The sequence below is a fragment of the Mastomys coucha genome, unplaced genomic scaffold (genome assembly GCF_008632895.1).
Source record: "Mastomys coucha isolate ucsf_1 unplaced genomic scaffold, UCSF_Mcou_1 pScaffold15, whole genome shotgun sequence".
NCBI classification, from domain to species: Eukaryota; Metazoa; Chordata; class Mammalia; order Rodentia; family Muridae; genus Mastomys; species Mastomys coucha.
The window spans coordinates 137,563,127-137,578,777 of NW_022196897.1; the positions used below are offsets into that span (position 1 = coordinate 137,563,127).

At 50.1% G+C, this 15,651-nt stretch overlaps 1 protein-coding gene across 1 annotated transcript in view; it reads left to right on the plus strand.

Annotated features, from left to right (window-relative positions):
• The window catches only part of Rspo4 (R-spondin 4), a 35,100-nt gene that overhangs the window by 14,276 nt on the left and 5,173 nt on the right, over nucleotides 1-15,651 (plus strand). The window contains exons 2-3 of the mRNA XM_031373701.1: nucleotides 14,206-14,394; nucleotides 15,026-15,166. Of these exons, the coding sequence (XP_031229561.1) occupies nucleotides 14,206-14,394; nucleotides 15,026-15,166 (330 nt within the window). The remainder of the gene's footprint in view (nucleotides 1-14,205; nucleotides 14,395-15,025; nucleotides 15,167-15,651) is intronic.

Here is a 15,651-nt window from a genome sequence, read left to right on the forward strand (position 1 = left end):
GGTGGATGGATGGATGGATGGGTGGTTGGGTGGATGGATGGATGGATGGATGGATGGATGGATGGAGGATGGGTGGGTGGGTGAAGAGGTGGATGGATGAGTGAACTTCCAGTCCTTAGAGGCATAGTTTAAGCATCAGGGACTTGCCCAAAACACACAGCTCTAGAAAAGAGGTCACATCAGGGCTTTGCCTAATTCTAGGATTTAAGAGGAGGGATCCCATAGGGAGAGGTCAGATAAAAATTAGATTCTAACTGTGCTTCCTGGAATAGGTGTAATGGAGAGCCAAACGTGACCCTCGACTCTGCCATCCTTTGCAGTCTCCTCAGTCCTTAGGGACAGGGTCCACCCTGGGATCAGCCTGGGCCTGACCACGACTCTTTCCCTGCCACTCACTGGCAGTGGGGTCAGGTTCCCCCAGAACTGGAAGCAGATGCTCCAAAGCTGCCTTCTACTTCATAATGTTCAGGTAGAAACTATGAGAGGGTCTGCATTCTCAGCACTTAAAATAATAGTGACCTCCAGTTTCTAAGACTGCCTCGCTCTACACCCACCCCCTCAGAGTCTGTGTAGACCCAGGTCACTTACTCTCCAACGTGCCTTAGCCTCCTCGTCTGCGAATTAATAAAACCCACATCCGAGGGTTATGTGTTCATAGCTCCCACTACCAGATGTTCTGAGCATACTGCAAAGGTCATCACACTGGATCTTACATCTGGGGATAGTGATCCCTCTTTTACAGGAAGGGAAACTGAGACTTAGGGAGACTCATCTGGGTTAGAACTCAGGTTGTCTGCCTCTGTAGCTGGTGCTCTTGACTCCCTAAGCACAGCCCTCCTCTGCTCCTGCCATCAGTCCAGCTGGATTTCAGCCCAGCCTCTGGCGTGCTCTAGAGATAGACTAAGGGAACAGAAGGGCTTGGCATGAGCTCCTCCTCTTCCCATCCTGCCCTCTGCATTTCCCATCTATGAAAGGCCAATGGAGTCAGCCCCCAGAGTGGGCAGCTGGAGGGCTCTGGCTCCTGCATTGCTGAGCTCCATACACAGTTGCTGCAGTCTTTGATGACGTAGGGGCACGTGCACACTCACGTGGGTTCCTGAGTGGGTGTGTAGGTGCACATGTGGGCCAGTGTATGTAGAGGGCATAGGTCAACCTCATATCATTCTTCAAGAGTCATCCATCTTGGTTTTCTTGAGACAGGGTCTCTCATGGAATCTGGATTTCTCCAGTTAGGCTAGGCTGGTTGACCAGCACGCTCCAAGGATCCCCCTGCCTCCACCTGTCAACACTTTACAAAATTAAAAGCTTGCACCATGTTCCACTTTTTATGTGGGTTCTAGGATTGGCCTGAGTCTCCATTCTTGTTCCACAGGCACTTTACTGGCCAAGCTGTCTCCATGGCCCAATTTTTCAGTTTCTCCTTACATAATTTTATACATTTGACACATAGGGCAGGCTGATTGATTCCCCAACAGTTTCCCCTCAGGGCAGCTCTGTAATGCTTCTACACTGGCAGCTATCAGAAGGGTGAGCTGCGGGGAGACAATCTGGGAGAAGCCAGCTGGCGGCTCCTATATTATCCATCCAGCTTCCTATCTCAGCATGTTCATGCCAGCAAGGCCCCAAGAAGAGGGATCCTGCCTCTACATCACTGGTACCAGGGATGACTGGGCTCTGTGCTGCAAGCTTCCCACCGGAGACGCCAATCTAACTTCTGTTGAGTAGCTAACAGGGCAGAATGCACCTGGTGGTCCAGGGTGGGGTCTGCAGAGATGGGAGAAGAAATCGGATCTGATGTTGGGTGTTGAGTACAAGCAGCCTGTTCTAGTCTATATCTTGCACCCCCACCAGAAGGCCAGGCAGGGACACCACTGAGCAAAGGCTTCTCCATGTTCCATCCAGGGTCATCTCAGTCTCAGGTGGTCCCAGATACCAGTTTACACCAACTAGGGGCACGCAGGGACCCAACCAACCCTTTTCTTTCCTGCAATATGAGGCATAGGAGGGACTGTCCACAACGGAGGTCCCCCCTGTAGACAGAGTGATCCCAAGCCACTGTCCGCTCATTTCAGAACCCCTTACTGACCTATTCCATGGCTCCTGGGAGAGACAAAAGGAGAGTAGAAAGGCAGAGGCTGGGTCAGGCCTGAGGTAGCCAGCACTGCCCCCTACCCTCATTTGGCAGGTTTTCCTCCGTTAAGGTCAGGTGAACACTGGAGAAGACAGTAGTCTTACCATGCCACTAGGAAGACTTCTCAAGACCTTGGTGAGGGGTCTGTGGCTCTCACTAAGGGTTGGCTGGAAGGGGCAGATGATAGCCTGACACAAGATTAAGCCCTTGGATTCTGTTGGGTGTGTAACCTCTAGATGTCCCATCCTGGTGCTGAGAAGGGACTGGTGGTCTGGAAGCCTCTACACTTGTACTCTTTGGGAGCCTCCAAGCCGGGAGCTATCTCCAGAGTCTGGATGGTGCAATCTGCCCCCCAGGCAGGAATTTGCTGGCCCTTGGAGCCAGCCTCCAGCAGTGGCAACTGCCTCCCATATGTGGCAGTCAGAGTGGGCAGGCAGGCGCCCAGATGTTGTTCATTTCCCTTGGTCATCAGTGACATGCATCCCTCACTGCCAGGAGGATATCTGAGATGTGCTGACTAGCCCTCTCCTTACAGCTCCTCTTTGGGGTTCTGGATCCTTCCCAAGGGCAGAGCAGGGACCAGGTCCTTTCCTGGCCCTCCTTCGACTTAGCTTGGAGCAGGGACCATGATCTTTCTCTGCCTGCCCTCCTCCCCTACCTTCTCGCCCTGGGAGTCCTGAGGAAGGCTGTATTAAATCTTTAGTCCACCATGACAAACCATGTTCTCATGCAAGGCATACTTCCCTGGGCACACCCCAATTATGAAGAAACTCTGCCCCCAAAAATGTTGGCATTGAAATAAACAGCTCCGCGCTGATGGTCAAAAATACAGTCACGGATTGGTGGAGGCAGGGCAAGTGGTAAAGGTCAGAGCTAAACAGCGACATCCCTGAGACCCTCTTATCTGTCAGTCCTGCCCAGCAACTCCATGCAGATCTGTGAGCTGAACTCACAGGATTCCTGCTTTACAAATGGGAAGCTGGTGCACAGAAAGGTTAGGATGCTAGCTTGTGGTAACACAGATAAGAGGGAAGGGCCAGACCTGGGATTAGAACCTACGGAGTCCAGCCTTGGGCCTGCTTTCCACTAGCAGATTTAAATGTGTAGCTTCAAGACTACAAGGAAGGATCCAGAAGCTATGTGCGTTCCACGTCCTGACAGCCTTCCCAAAGTATAGAGTCAACGGAAGGCCCAGCTGGCGATGACCCACCAACCTTCAGGAAAATCTGTTTGCCCAAAGGGAGTGGTTCCTGCTTGGCCCAGTGTGGTGGCCCACACCTGTTGTTCCACATACTTGGAAGACTGAAGGAGGGTTCCCAAGAATTCAAGGTCAGCCTGAACAGCACAGCAAAAACTCCCTGTCTTAAATCAAAACTAACGGAAGATCCTCTGCTTCCCATTGTCCCTGAGGGGGTAGTGGGTGTGACTGACCCCCAGCCACAGGGAGACCTGCAGCTTCTCTCATGCTTGGCACCAGGATGGGCATAGGAATTGGAGGATCTGCAGATGGCCCCTGAGAGCATCACTGTGGGCAGCCTCGGTCATAACCACCCTGAGTACACGTGAACTAGCAGATGCTGTGGGTTTTCCAGAAGTCCAGATTCCAGATTCTTGTGTGAAATTTCTTGATTTTATAAATCTGGCCATCTGTTCCAATTACTCTTTAAAAAAAAAAAACAGTGTAGAGCTGTGGACTTGGCCTGGGTACGAAGGGCATTTAATGTCAGACACCCTGTAGGCTGCTGAGATGAACCTATCTGAGCCAGCCTGTCACTGTTGGAATCCCAGGTGTCCACATGAGCCCTGGGGAAAAGATGACTGTGCTGTGTGTTGATATGGAGGTGACCTTAAATCCACTCAGTTTCCAAATGACCAAATCTAACAGGGGCATTGGTTCCTGGTAGATGAGGTGTTAGGGCCCAATATCAGGACACAGGTGACTCTGACCCTGGGATCTTTGTCATTCCTTGTCCCCAGAGGAAAGAACAAACCTGTCCTTCATCTAAGACCAGAGCCACCTGATAAGACCAGTGGTGACAGGAAGCCATGTCATCAGTCCTTGATCTGTACCTTCTAGTCTTTCCCATGTGTCTGCCCTACACGAGAGAAGAAGCTACACCGTAGTCCACAGTTCCACTCTGAGTTGTGACAGTGTTGAAAGCAGATGGGCATTTCTATGTGTGGATGAGCTATCTGTGGCATGGTCTGCTGGTTTGCTGATATGCCCCCTTTAAGGTTTGGGGGCTGGGAGTTGCTACTTCAAGTCTCCAAGTGGAGAAAGCAAGACATCAGTGAGAAGGGACTTGCCTAAGGTCGTTCACTGAGCAGAGGAACCAGGATGTCCACCTGGTCACATCTGCACACATCTGTAGATACTTTAGAGTTTTGGAGACAGAAATGACACCATCCTCTTCAACCTGGTAACCATGGCTGACGTTCTCAGATGCTGGTTGTGTGCTGGGCTCTGAGCTCACAGCACACACTGTCTCCCTCCATCTCTGCAGCCCTACAAGATAAGTGCCATCATGCCATTTTCAACCTAGAAAAGGGTGGGGCTCTTGGTGGTAACAGATATTGCCCAGGTGCACATTCTGCCACCCCCAAAGCATGTGTCCATTGACTCCCTCACCGAAAAAAAAAATCTCAGAGGGTTCAGCAACTGTTTATTGAGTGAGTGTCTGGATGGCTCAGCACTGGGTTTCTCAGTGCATTCAGAGTTATCAGCCAGGCTCACCTTGTAAACTGTAAAATGGTTATCATGCTCTGCAGAGTGATGTTCCAAGTGCTAACTTGTTTTCCAGGTACTGGGAGAAAGACAAGTGACTCAGGTGCCATCGAGACCTCTTCAGCCACTAGCATGAGGCAGAGCCATACCTGCGGGGTCAACTGGCATTTCCACTGAAATGGGGAAGCCAGTCTCAATTGTGAGAGACGATTGTTCAGGGGAATCACATGGACGTTGACTCTGATGCTCCAAGAAAGCTCATGAGGTTGCAATTAGAGCGCAAATGTGCTTATTTATAAGTTTGTGTCTGATCCAGGATAGGGTAAGGGGTTCAGGCCAAGATCCACCTAACATGAAGAAGGACCCAAGGTTTCCCCGGAGTGCTATGGAGGGCGGTGGAGGGGGTGGTGCTGCAGGCCCCTCAGTCTTGCCCAAGCATGGCTACCCACCAGTCTTTTTCCTATCTATTAAGCTAGGTCTTTCCTGATTACAGGCTGACAGAGGAGCATTAGCTCAAGTGGAAAAGTGCCTTTCTTCAGAGCCATAAGGAAGCCAAGCCCTGGGAGGGCCTGGGCGGCCCTTAGAACTCTCACTGCCTTTTGGAACTCGTGAGGTTCCTGGCTGATGCTTCCCATTCTGCATCTCAATTGTTTATTTCTCTTTCTTCCTCTGCTTCTGTATTAGTCAGAAATCATTTGGTTGCAAGTGACAGAAAAGCTAACTCAAAATGCCTTGAGAAATGAGGAGAGTGCCCAGGGCCTCTGGGGCAGGCCAGGTGGAATGGAGGCTCGCTTTCGAACTCAGATAGCTCCTGGCTCTGCCGCAGTGTGCTCTTCACTCTCAGAAGGTTCTTGGTTTGTGCAGCACTCACCGGCCTCCACCATCCCCAGCTTCATAGGTCCAAAGAGCAGAAAAGAAAACATGTGAAATATCACACACACTGGACCACATAAACACACACACCACACACTACACAAACACATATGCCATCCACAAATACCATGTACCACACCACACAAACAGCACACACACTCATACACACACCACGTACCACACCACACAAATAGCACACACACTCGTACACACACCACATACCACACCACACAAGCAGCACACACACTTGTACACACACCACATACCACACCACACTGCCGCAGGCCGACCAATCAGGGCCTCCCTCAACCAGGGGGAGAAACGGGGTCCTAGTCAGGTCGACAAGGTGCAGGTGAAGAGATGATGGCAGAGAAGACACATGAAGTGCAAGATCTGAATGTATTTCTTAAAAATGGCATCAGACTTTTACAGTCATTGCAAAAGAGAAATGATAAATCTGGCAGCTCAGCAGTTAAGGTACATCTGAGGCCATCTAAAACACACTGGGTCTAAAAGCAGTAGCTATCTCCTCTGAATTGGTGTTGCATCCCCCGGGCCCAAGTGCTCTGGGCCCGAGGGACTGCGGATTGCATGAATCTGAGTCCTAGCCCATCTAAGTTCTAGTGCGAGTCCTTCTGCGAGTTCATAGTGCTAGTCCTGCATGCGAGTCCAAGTCTTCTTGCACCAAGTGAAAAGCAGGCTTATATGGTATACAGAAAGCAGGGCAGATGACAAGAGTCACGTAGGCAGGTGACAGTCACATCAAGGTCAGTGATCTTACTGACCAAGATCTCATATCTAGTTGTGAAGCGGGTGGAAGCTGGGGCTAATTTGGTATTTTTATGCTAATTCTCTGGGTCCTGCTGGAGGCAATGACTAGGAGGTTCCAACCTAACACTTCTAGCTGATTTCCTTGAGTGGAAAGCCCTTCATTACTCTCTAGTATGTAAAACAGTTCTAACTATTGTGAACTATCTATTGCCTTAAGGAATGTGCTTGACCTCTGTTGCTAGCTCTGGCAAGGCAGATTTCTTGAGAGAAATTCCAAGCTATGGACAGCTTGGTATTAAACTAGGATAGTTGGAAACATTGTGCTGGCCAGGAAACAATGTCCAATCTTAGCCATTTATGAATCATTTTGGGGGGTACCTTTATGTCTAATTATGAGGGCGTGTTGATGATTGGAAAGACTGATCTGGAACACGTCTGAGTTAGGAGATATCAGCGACTGTCTGAATATCCAGGAGCATCCTTATTGCCTCTAATCCTAATCAGGCTTTTACCCCCGATATTTTGGATGTGACTGGAGTAAACGAGTGTGTGTGGCACCACACAAACAGCACACACACTCATACACACACCACATACCACACCACACACCATACCACACAAGCACAAACATACCACATTCTCTCTCCCCCACCTTTTTCTCTTACTCATGTGTGTGCATGCATACACACATACTACACCACACAAACAAGACATACACTCATATACAACATACAAAATACAACATTCACAACACACACCCCTATTGAGTTAAGGGAAAGGAAAACCCCAAGATAGTTTCTGCTGGGACACAGGCCTGGATCTGGACCAGTGGTCACTAAGGTCAAGGGCACATGGTGGGTCTATCTGCTCAAGCCACAGTGTAGATGGCTCCACACGTGCCTCAAAAGTCAGGTGAGCTGAGGGCTAGCCTTTATGCCAGTGCCCACCAGTAGCCACTTTCCCTTGGGGAAGACCCATGCACCACCCCACCTGCCACTCTCCTTAGCTACTGAACACAGTCCCTACCACCAGCACTCATCCAAAGTCACTTTCCAAAGGTATGTCTAACTGGTCGGGGTGAGCCAGACCCGAGTCAGGACCAGACAGCATGTGCCTGGTGGCCAGCTCCTATGCTCAGGGGAAGGACACTGTAACAAGGAAGACTCTGTGAGATGTGAAATGCCCAGTGTGCTCATTTCAGACTTGAACCCAAACTAACCACTTCCTGAGCCTCACTGGGACTTAGATACAGTCTAGTTTAAGAACCATTATGCTTGGATCTTGCTGGAGCAGCACTGTCCAAACTCCAGTCGTCATGACTTTTCATTCATAAGGTGTTCCTACACCCATGACCTTGAGGGGACACCATTGTTCTGTCTAAGGATAAAGATGTGATTAAAGTTTTAACTATGAAAATTCAAAAGATGCCATTACAGCTTGGAAACACTAGAGGACACTCTAGTTGATTGCTGGGTCAAGGCTGCAATCAGAAACCTCTCTCTCTCTCTCTCTCTCTCTTTCTCTCTCTCTCTCTTTCTCTCTCTCTCACACACACACACACATACACACACACACTCATTCTCCCTCCCCCTCTCTATCTCTGTCTGTCTCTCTGTCTCTCTGTCACTCTCTCTCTCTCTCTCTCTCTCTCTCTCTCTCTCTCACACACACACACACACACACACATACACTCACTCTCCCTCCCCCCTCTCTCTATCTCTGTCTGTCTCTCACACTCTCTCACACTCTCTCAGGCTCTCTCTCTCTCTCTCTCTCTCTCTCTCTCTCTCTCTCTCTCTCTCACACACACACACACACACACACATACACTCACTCTCCCTCCCCCTCTCTCTATCTCTGTCTGTCTCTCACACTCTCTCACACTCTCTCAGGCTCTCTCTCTCTCTCTCTCTGTCTCTCTCTCACACACACACACATACACACACACACTCACTTTCCCTCCCCCTCTCTATCTCTGTCTGTCTCTCTGTCTCTCTGTCTCTCTCTCTCTCACACACACACACACACACACACACTCACTCTCCCTCCCCCCTCTCTCTATCTCTGTCTGTCTCTCTCTCACACTCTCTCAGGCTCTCGCTCTCTCTCTCTCTCTCACACACACACACACACCACACACACGCACACACACACCCCAGGGGAAGTTTCCTATGGGGTTCTTTTGCCTTCAGTACGTTCACTCGGAGTCTTCCAAAAGGGCGCTGTGACTCTAGTAGGGATTTCCTTAGGTTTGACACTTTGTTTTTCCCTTGAGGAAGTCCCTGCCCTTTGTAGTCTCAGGGTCTCCAATGAAACTGCAAGTGTCAGGCTGAGAGACCTGTAAGTTCTTCTGGCACTGGAACAGTTTTGCCCTGTGCAGATCTCTGGGTACTTTTGTCTTCTCAGACATTATTTCTGTGGTGCCTGCCACTCCTGCTCTATTGAATCCCATGGAAGCCAGGCTATGGCTTCATCTCCTGCTGCTGGTCACAGACAAGCCCTGCACTGGCACTCTGGGTTGGGGGTGAGGAAGGGACAATAGTGGGAGATCTCTGCCTTCTGATTCTGTATTACCCTGAGCAATTCCTCTGAAGCCTGGGTTTCCTAAACTGGAAAATGGCAACACCCTCATAGCAGGTTATCTCAGCCCACAAATTCCTCTGATGACAAGATGTAACCTGCAATGTGTCTAGGTTTCCATGGCAACACTTTTGCGTCAGTTGAGGGCCCCTTGCCCTTCGTCACTGGGGTGTGTCAGCTCAGCTCCACAGGCTTCCGTGGTGCAGAGCACAGAGCGAGCACCCTCATTGCCAACAACACTGCTATGCTGGCCTCTCCAGCATCACATTGGCAAGGACAGTGACCAAAACAAGGTGTGTGAGATTTTCTCCTCCTCCCACTAAAGCCCTGGGTTCATGTGGTGAATGTATTGGTGCCTTTCTCAAGATTCCTCTGCCCCAGGGATCTGCCAAGACTCCCACCAATGAAACTGCAACTCTAACAGAGGAAGACAGAGGGAGGAGAGTATGTGGGCCCTTCTTGGCCATGGCCCATGACATGCCCATCTCAAGTCTGACCAGACTTAGACACGTGACCACTTAACAGTGCAAGGGAACCTTTCCCAGACAAATCTGTTAAACTCAGCGGTCCCTTGTGAGGGCAAGGGGAGTGAATGAGGGAGGTGAGTAGCCAGGGTCCAAGGCTGGGTCTCCCCTGCTCCCAAAGCCCTCCTCCAGATGTTTCCCTCCCTACCTATGGCCTAAATGTGAGGGCAGGATAGGGTTGGTAAGGGGGTCTGGAGGAAAAATGAATATATCCCTAAGAAACTAGAGAGATGGCTCAGTGGTGAAGATCATTGACTACTGTTTTAGGGAACCCTGGCTCACTTCCCAGCACCCATGTGGCGGGCTCACAAATATCTGTTAACTGTAGTCCCGGGGAACTCAATGCCGCCTTCTGACCTCAGTGGACACTAGGGATGCACACGGTGCGCGGACATACATACAGGCAAAACAATCCTACACACAAAACAATCATATTTTTTTAAAAAACTGTAGTACGCCTGTGCACCAGAGAAGCTAAATTCTTTTTTCTTTAAATGGATTGTATCACAAACTGTTTCAAGTCTATACTAAAAAGTTTAAGTGAATATAATACACATTCTGGTGTTTATATGTATGCTTGTGTTACATGCACCCGTGTGTGGAAGCATGTGGAAGCCAGAGGTCAACACTGATTGTCTTCCTCAGCCACGCTCTACCTTGTTTGTTTGTTTGTTTGTTTGTTATCAGAGTCCCTTCCAGAGCTCTCCTATTTGGCTAGACTGCCTGGCTGGCAAGCCCATGTCTCTACCTCCCTGGCATTGGGATTACAACCACACGCTACACTGACTGCTGCAAGTCAGGACTTGGTTCCTCCTGCTTTCATGGCAGGCTCTTCACTGACTGAGCCATCTTCCCACCCACCACCCTCATCAGCCACTTTGACTTGATCTCTCCATGTCCACATTTGCTTCAAATTTAAATACGATAAATATGAGTGATGTCTCTTTTCTCTCCCAGCTTCGCCCCACCTCTGCCCCAGAGGTGCCCCCATCCCAAATTAAGCGTGCATGCACCCCTTATATGTCTCATTCCTCAGATACTTCATGTACAGGCAATGCTACAAATCATGGTTCTGCTGTTGAACTTGATACAGATGGTGTCTTCTACATGACTCACCACACAGCTTGCTCTTTCTCATCCACGTTGGCTTTGAGCTGCATCCACAATGATAACTAACTTTGCCTCAGCCATTTATCATGGGCCCGCTGTGTGTGTGGTGCACGGCTGTGGCATATGACTACCCCACCACGTGTTTATCTGCTCTCCCCACAGTGGGTTCTCTTTTGTGACTGTATGCTATCAAGCCACCGTGAAGTAAACATCTCTATCAGGGTCTCTTGGCACGAATATGCAATATTCTTGGCCTTGTGGTTTCCCAAGTGAGGTCTGCTGACGAGTGGTGGCAGATCACCTGGTAAAAAAGCAGATTCGCAAGCTTTGTCCTGGACCGCCCATTACAAATTGAATCTAAAGGGTCTCTCACAGCTTGGTGTTTTGAAAGCTGTTCTATAGCTAGAGAAATCATATAGACTGTCAAACTGTTAGGAGATGGGGCCAGCCTGGTCAAAGTCTGTCACTAACGGTAGCCTTTGAAGATTTTCCTTAGTCCAACTTCCTGTCTCCCTCTGTGCTTCCTGGCCCACTGTGATGACAGCCACGGTGACGATGCTCTGCTCCACCATGATTTCTCCGCCGTCATGGATGGTACTGGTCTGAAACTTTGGGCTGAGGTCAACCTCTCGTCCTTTAGAGTTGTCAGCTATTGTGGGATAGAGGAACAACCCCCCACAATCACTGTTGACATCCAAGAAGTTCCCTCAATCTCAACTTAGATAAAACCAGACCCTTGGCTTCAACACAGAAAAGCATTTCAGGGCAATCTAGTATGAAGTGGAGCTGGAGGTTATTAAAAATAGAAGGGCACTCAGGGAAAGAATATGACACTCCCAAGAGCATTGGGGGAGAGAAGCTTCTCAAAGAAGAGTTGCACCCAAGTGTCCTAAAGGTGATGATATAAAGGACTTTGGGAGCTTCTCTGTGTGTGTGTGTATCTTTGTGTGTGTCTGCGTGTGTGTGTGTGTGTGTGTGTACGAGTGTGTGCATGTGTATGTGCACGCGTGTGCATACGTGTGTGCGTGCGTGTGCATGTGTGTGTGTGCACGTGTGTGTGTCTGTGTGTTTGTGTCTGTGAGTGTCTATATGTGTGTGTGTGTGTGTGTCTGTGTCTGTGTATACACATCTATTCAGAAGGCAGAAGAGGAGATCAAGTATCTCCTATTACCTTCCAATTTGTCCTTTCAAGACAAGGTGTCTCATGGAACCTGGAGCTCACCATTGGCTAGACCAGCCGGCCATCAAGCTCCTGGGATCTGCCTGTCTCTTCCCCTCAGTGCTGAAGTTACAGGGCCAGTCATAGCTTTTCTGTGGGTGCTGCGGATTTGTATCAGATTCTCTTGCTTTCACAGCAAATCCTCTTGTCCTATAAACCATCCCCCTGGCCCCTGCTGAACGGGCTCCTGAGGTACCTGACTCTCCCATATGTCTAGTTCCTTTTTGGATCATTGAGAGTCTGGGGTGTCTCTTGGATGGAGTTATAATCCGGTAAAGTAAAACCACAAGCCACATGGGCTGCGCATGGAGGTTCTAAAAAAAAGTTCAGGTTTCCATCTGGAAGGAGAGAAGGCCTCAAGTCGACATGGTCGTTTATCCTGAGATTAATGCTTCTCAGCTGGTGGGTCTTCAGCTAGACCCCCGAGAGAGAGGGGTTCCTTCCCCTTCTCCTGTCCCCATATTTTTTTTCTACCCTGCTTCAAATCAGCATGCACCTAATCAATCACACAGCCATTCTGTAGTGAGGCTCAAGATGCTGAACTACGGGGCGTAAGAAGGCATGCCTTCAAATTGACTAGGTGCTGTTAGGTTTTTCTCCAGGGCTTACACACCTAGCAGAAGGAAGGGTTTCCCCTCATTCCTGTCTGTCCTTGGTATTATCTGAACCGAGCAGGTTTTGCTGGGTGAGTGGGAGGACCTGTCTCTGTCTGGCTCTGGTGATGGGGCTCGATCTCTCTCATCCGGGACCCTCTCATGGCTTCACACTTTTGGAGGCGCCAGGTCTTTACTCTTCCATCCCACTGCATATTCTTCTCCTGGAAGAAGAGCATTGAAGGCACTGGCATGTTCGCCTGGTACCCAGGGTGTGTCACAGGGTGCATATGTGCTACAGTGTGACCCTGTGAGGGCCACCCACCCACTTCAGTCAGCTCCTTGGGAGTAAGCAACAGAGACGGGTGACGAGATGGAAGGCTCTCAGGCTTGTAAGTTGGGACATAGGAGAGAGGGACAGAAACCAACTAAGTTTAAGCAAAGACTACAGTCTCATGTGTCCCTCACTGTGTACTGGGCGTCTGATATCATCCAGGCCTTGAGAAGACTGCCCTCTGCTGGCAAGAGGAAAGGTGGCCCCTGGTTTCTACTCTAGCAAGGTCCTGGTACCTCACATACCTCTGGTACCTCAGTGGGGAAGATACACACTGAGGAGAACAGGAGGGCTGGGAGCTGGAGAGCCAAGAATGTCCTCTTGTGGGGAGCCTTGGGTTCAGGTGGGCCAGGGGAGGTAACCAGCTTGTTCAGTACCCTGGCTTGATGAGATGTAAACATAGAATGATTTAATGCCTTCTGGGCAACCTCCTTTCTTAGCAACCCCTGCAAGAGTGAATCCTGCTTAGTGATTCCAACTCTTCCCACATCCTGAACCCTGTGGTCTACAGTGTTCCTTCTCTTCTGAGCACATGCCTCTGAAAGACATAACCAGTCCCTATGACCAGGGTCCTCCATGGGTGCCCTCGCTTGCAAGTTCCTCATGTTTGCCATGGAGTCTGGTGGGCTTCCTGCTGCCGCTCTCTGCCCCACTCTTCAGGGCCCTTTTCTGCTCAGAGAGGCACAAGAAGAGGCCTGTGGCAGAGCTAGGGCATGAAGACTAGCCACACATGATTTGGCAAAGATCTCCATGAGAGCCTTGGCATACAGCATCCAGCCCCATGACTGAGCATTGCTCACCGTCTCCCCAGCTTTGTAGCCTCCTCCCCGTGACTTCCTGAACCTGATGGTAAGAGTGGAGACTGGAGTATTGTTCAGAAACTGAGAAAGAAAGTGATGGTCCCACCCATCCCTATGCACACCACACCACACACACACACACACACACACACACACACACTATTGCTTTAGTAAAGAGGAAATGTGCATATAACAGAAAAGTCTAGGTAACAGTGGGTGAACAAGGAACACATTGACTTCTCTCATATCAGTGGTCCATAAATGCCTCCTTTTATGTCCCGCTGGCCAGATTTTGAACATGTGATATCTAGTAGTCAGAGATGCTTGGAAATGTAGTCTTCTGTTGTATCCAGCTAGTAGCCCAATGAGGAGTCCATCTAAGTAGCTCACATGTATGATTTGACTCTCTGTCTCTCTCTCTCTCTCTCTCTCTCTCTCTCTCTCTCTCTCTCTCTCTCTCTCTCTCTCTCTCTCTCTCTCTCTCTCTCTCTCTCTCTCTCTCTCTCTCTCTCTCTCCCTCCCTCCCTCACCGGGTTTGGCTGCAGCAGGCACTGGTCTAGGGGGCAACTGCACAGGCTGTGTCATATGCTCAGAGGAGAACGGCTGTTCCACCTGCCAGCAGAGGCTCTTCCTCTTCATCCGCCGCGAAGGTATCCGTCAGTACGGCAAGTGTGTGCATGACTGTCCCCTCGGCTTCTTCGGAATCCGTGGCCAGGAGGCCAACAGGTGCAAGAGTACGTATCTCCTCCAGTGTCGTAGGCAGGCTTGGCTAGAGCTGTCCTGTATCCCACTTACCCTGTCCCCAAACATACTCTGGGAGGAAGCAGAACCATGTCCAACCCCAAGCTTGCTAGTTCTAGCTGTCCCTGCAGCCCTAGGCCAGGTAGACTCCTCTGATTCCATGAGCTCTAAGAGGACACCATCAGGTCTCAGCACAAACAGGGAAGGGAACCTTTACTTCAACCTGGGTTCTGTATGGCCTCTAGCAGGTTCAGCGCCTCCTCTGGGTCTAGCTCAAGTAGGAAAAAAAGCCCTAACTTTTCCTCCATTTTCACTGTGACCTGGGGCAAATTAATCTCTGTGTCTTGTGGGTGAAGGGTGAGGGAGCCTCGCTCCCAGCCCAGGTTCGCTATGTGATGGTTAATATACGACTTCCCATGCTCACCCTCAGCTGAGATGAGAAAGGAAGACTTCCTTTTATGTAGCCCAACTCAACAATGGCCAAATCTGGGCTGCTGACAGGTTACTGTATCCTGACCTCAGTGTTCCAGAGATTGGGGCTGCACAGAAACCTTCCCACCTCAAGCAGAGCTGTGGGGCCCCATCCCAGGCAGCTCGCTTACGTTGTCCCTGACTCTGTTGCAGAATGCGGGGCCACGTGCGAGAGCTGTTTCAGCCAGGACTTCTGTATCCGCTGCAAGAGGCGGTTTCACCTATACAAAGGGAAGTGCCTGCCCAGCTGTCCACCGGGCACCTTGACCCACCAGAGTACCCAGGAGTGCCAGGGTGAGTGAGGCCCTGGCCACCTGTCCTAGCATTGGGGGAAGGGCAGGAGACCTGGAAACAATCAGTGAAATGTTCTGGGGTGATGGGCAGCCCTGCCACATGCTGGTACTCGGAGAATCTTCAGGGCTCTGGTGTCATTGGAACCATCAGGATCGTAGAGACTGTGCCATCAACTCTGACACTGCTTTTGTCACCAAGGGTGTTCTCACCAACAAGGCACCAAGGAACTGAGTTACCAGTAGCCAACTCAAGAAAGTCACTTCATTTGAAGATTTTTTTTTTTTTAAGTAACTGCATGGGGCTGGGGAAGTGGCTCTGCGAGGAAAGGGCTTTCTGTGCAGGTTCGGATCACCAGCGCCCATGTAAAAGCCAGGCACAGTGGGCCCTCTCTGTGATTCCCACAATGTGAGAGACAAGTAGATCCCTGGAGGTGGCTGAGACTCTGTATTACATGTCAGTAGGCGTTCAGTCTTGGCTGGTCAGGT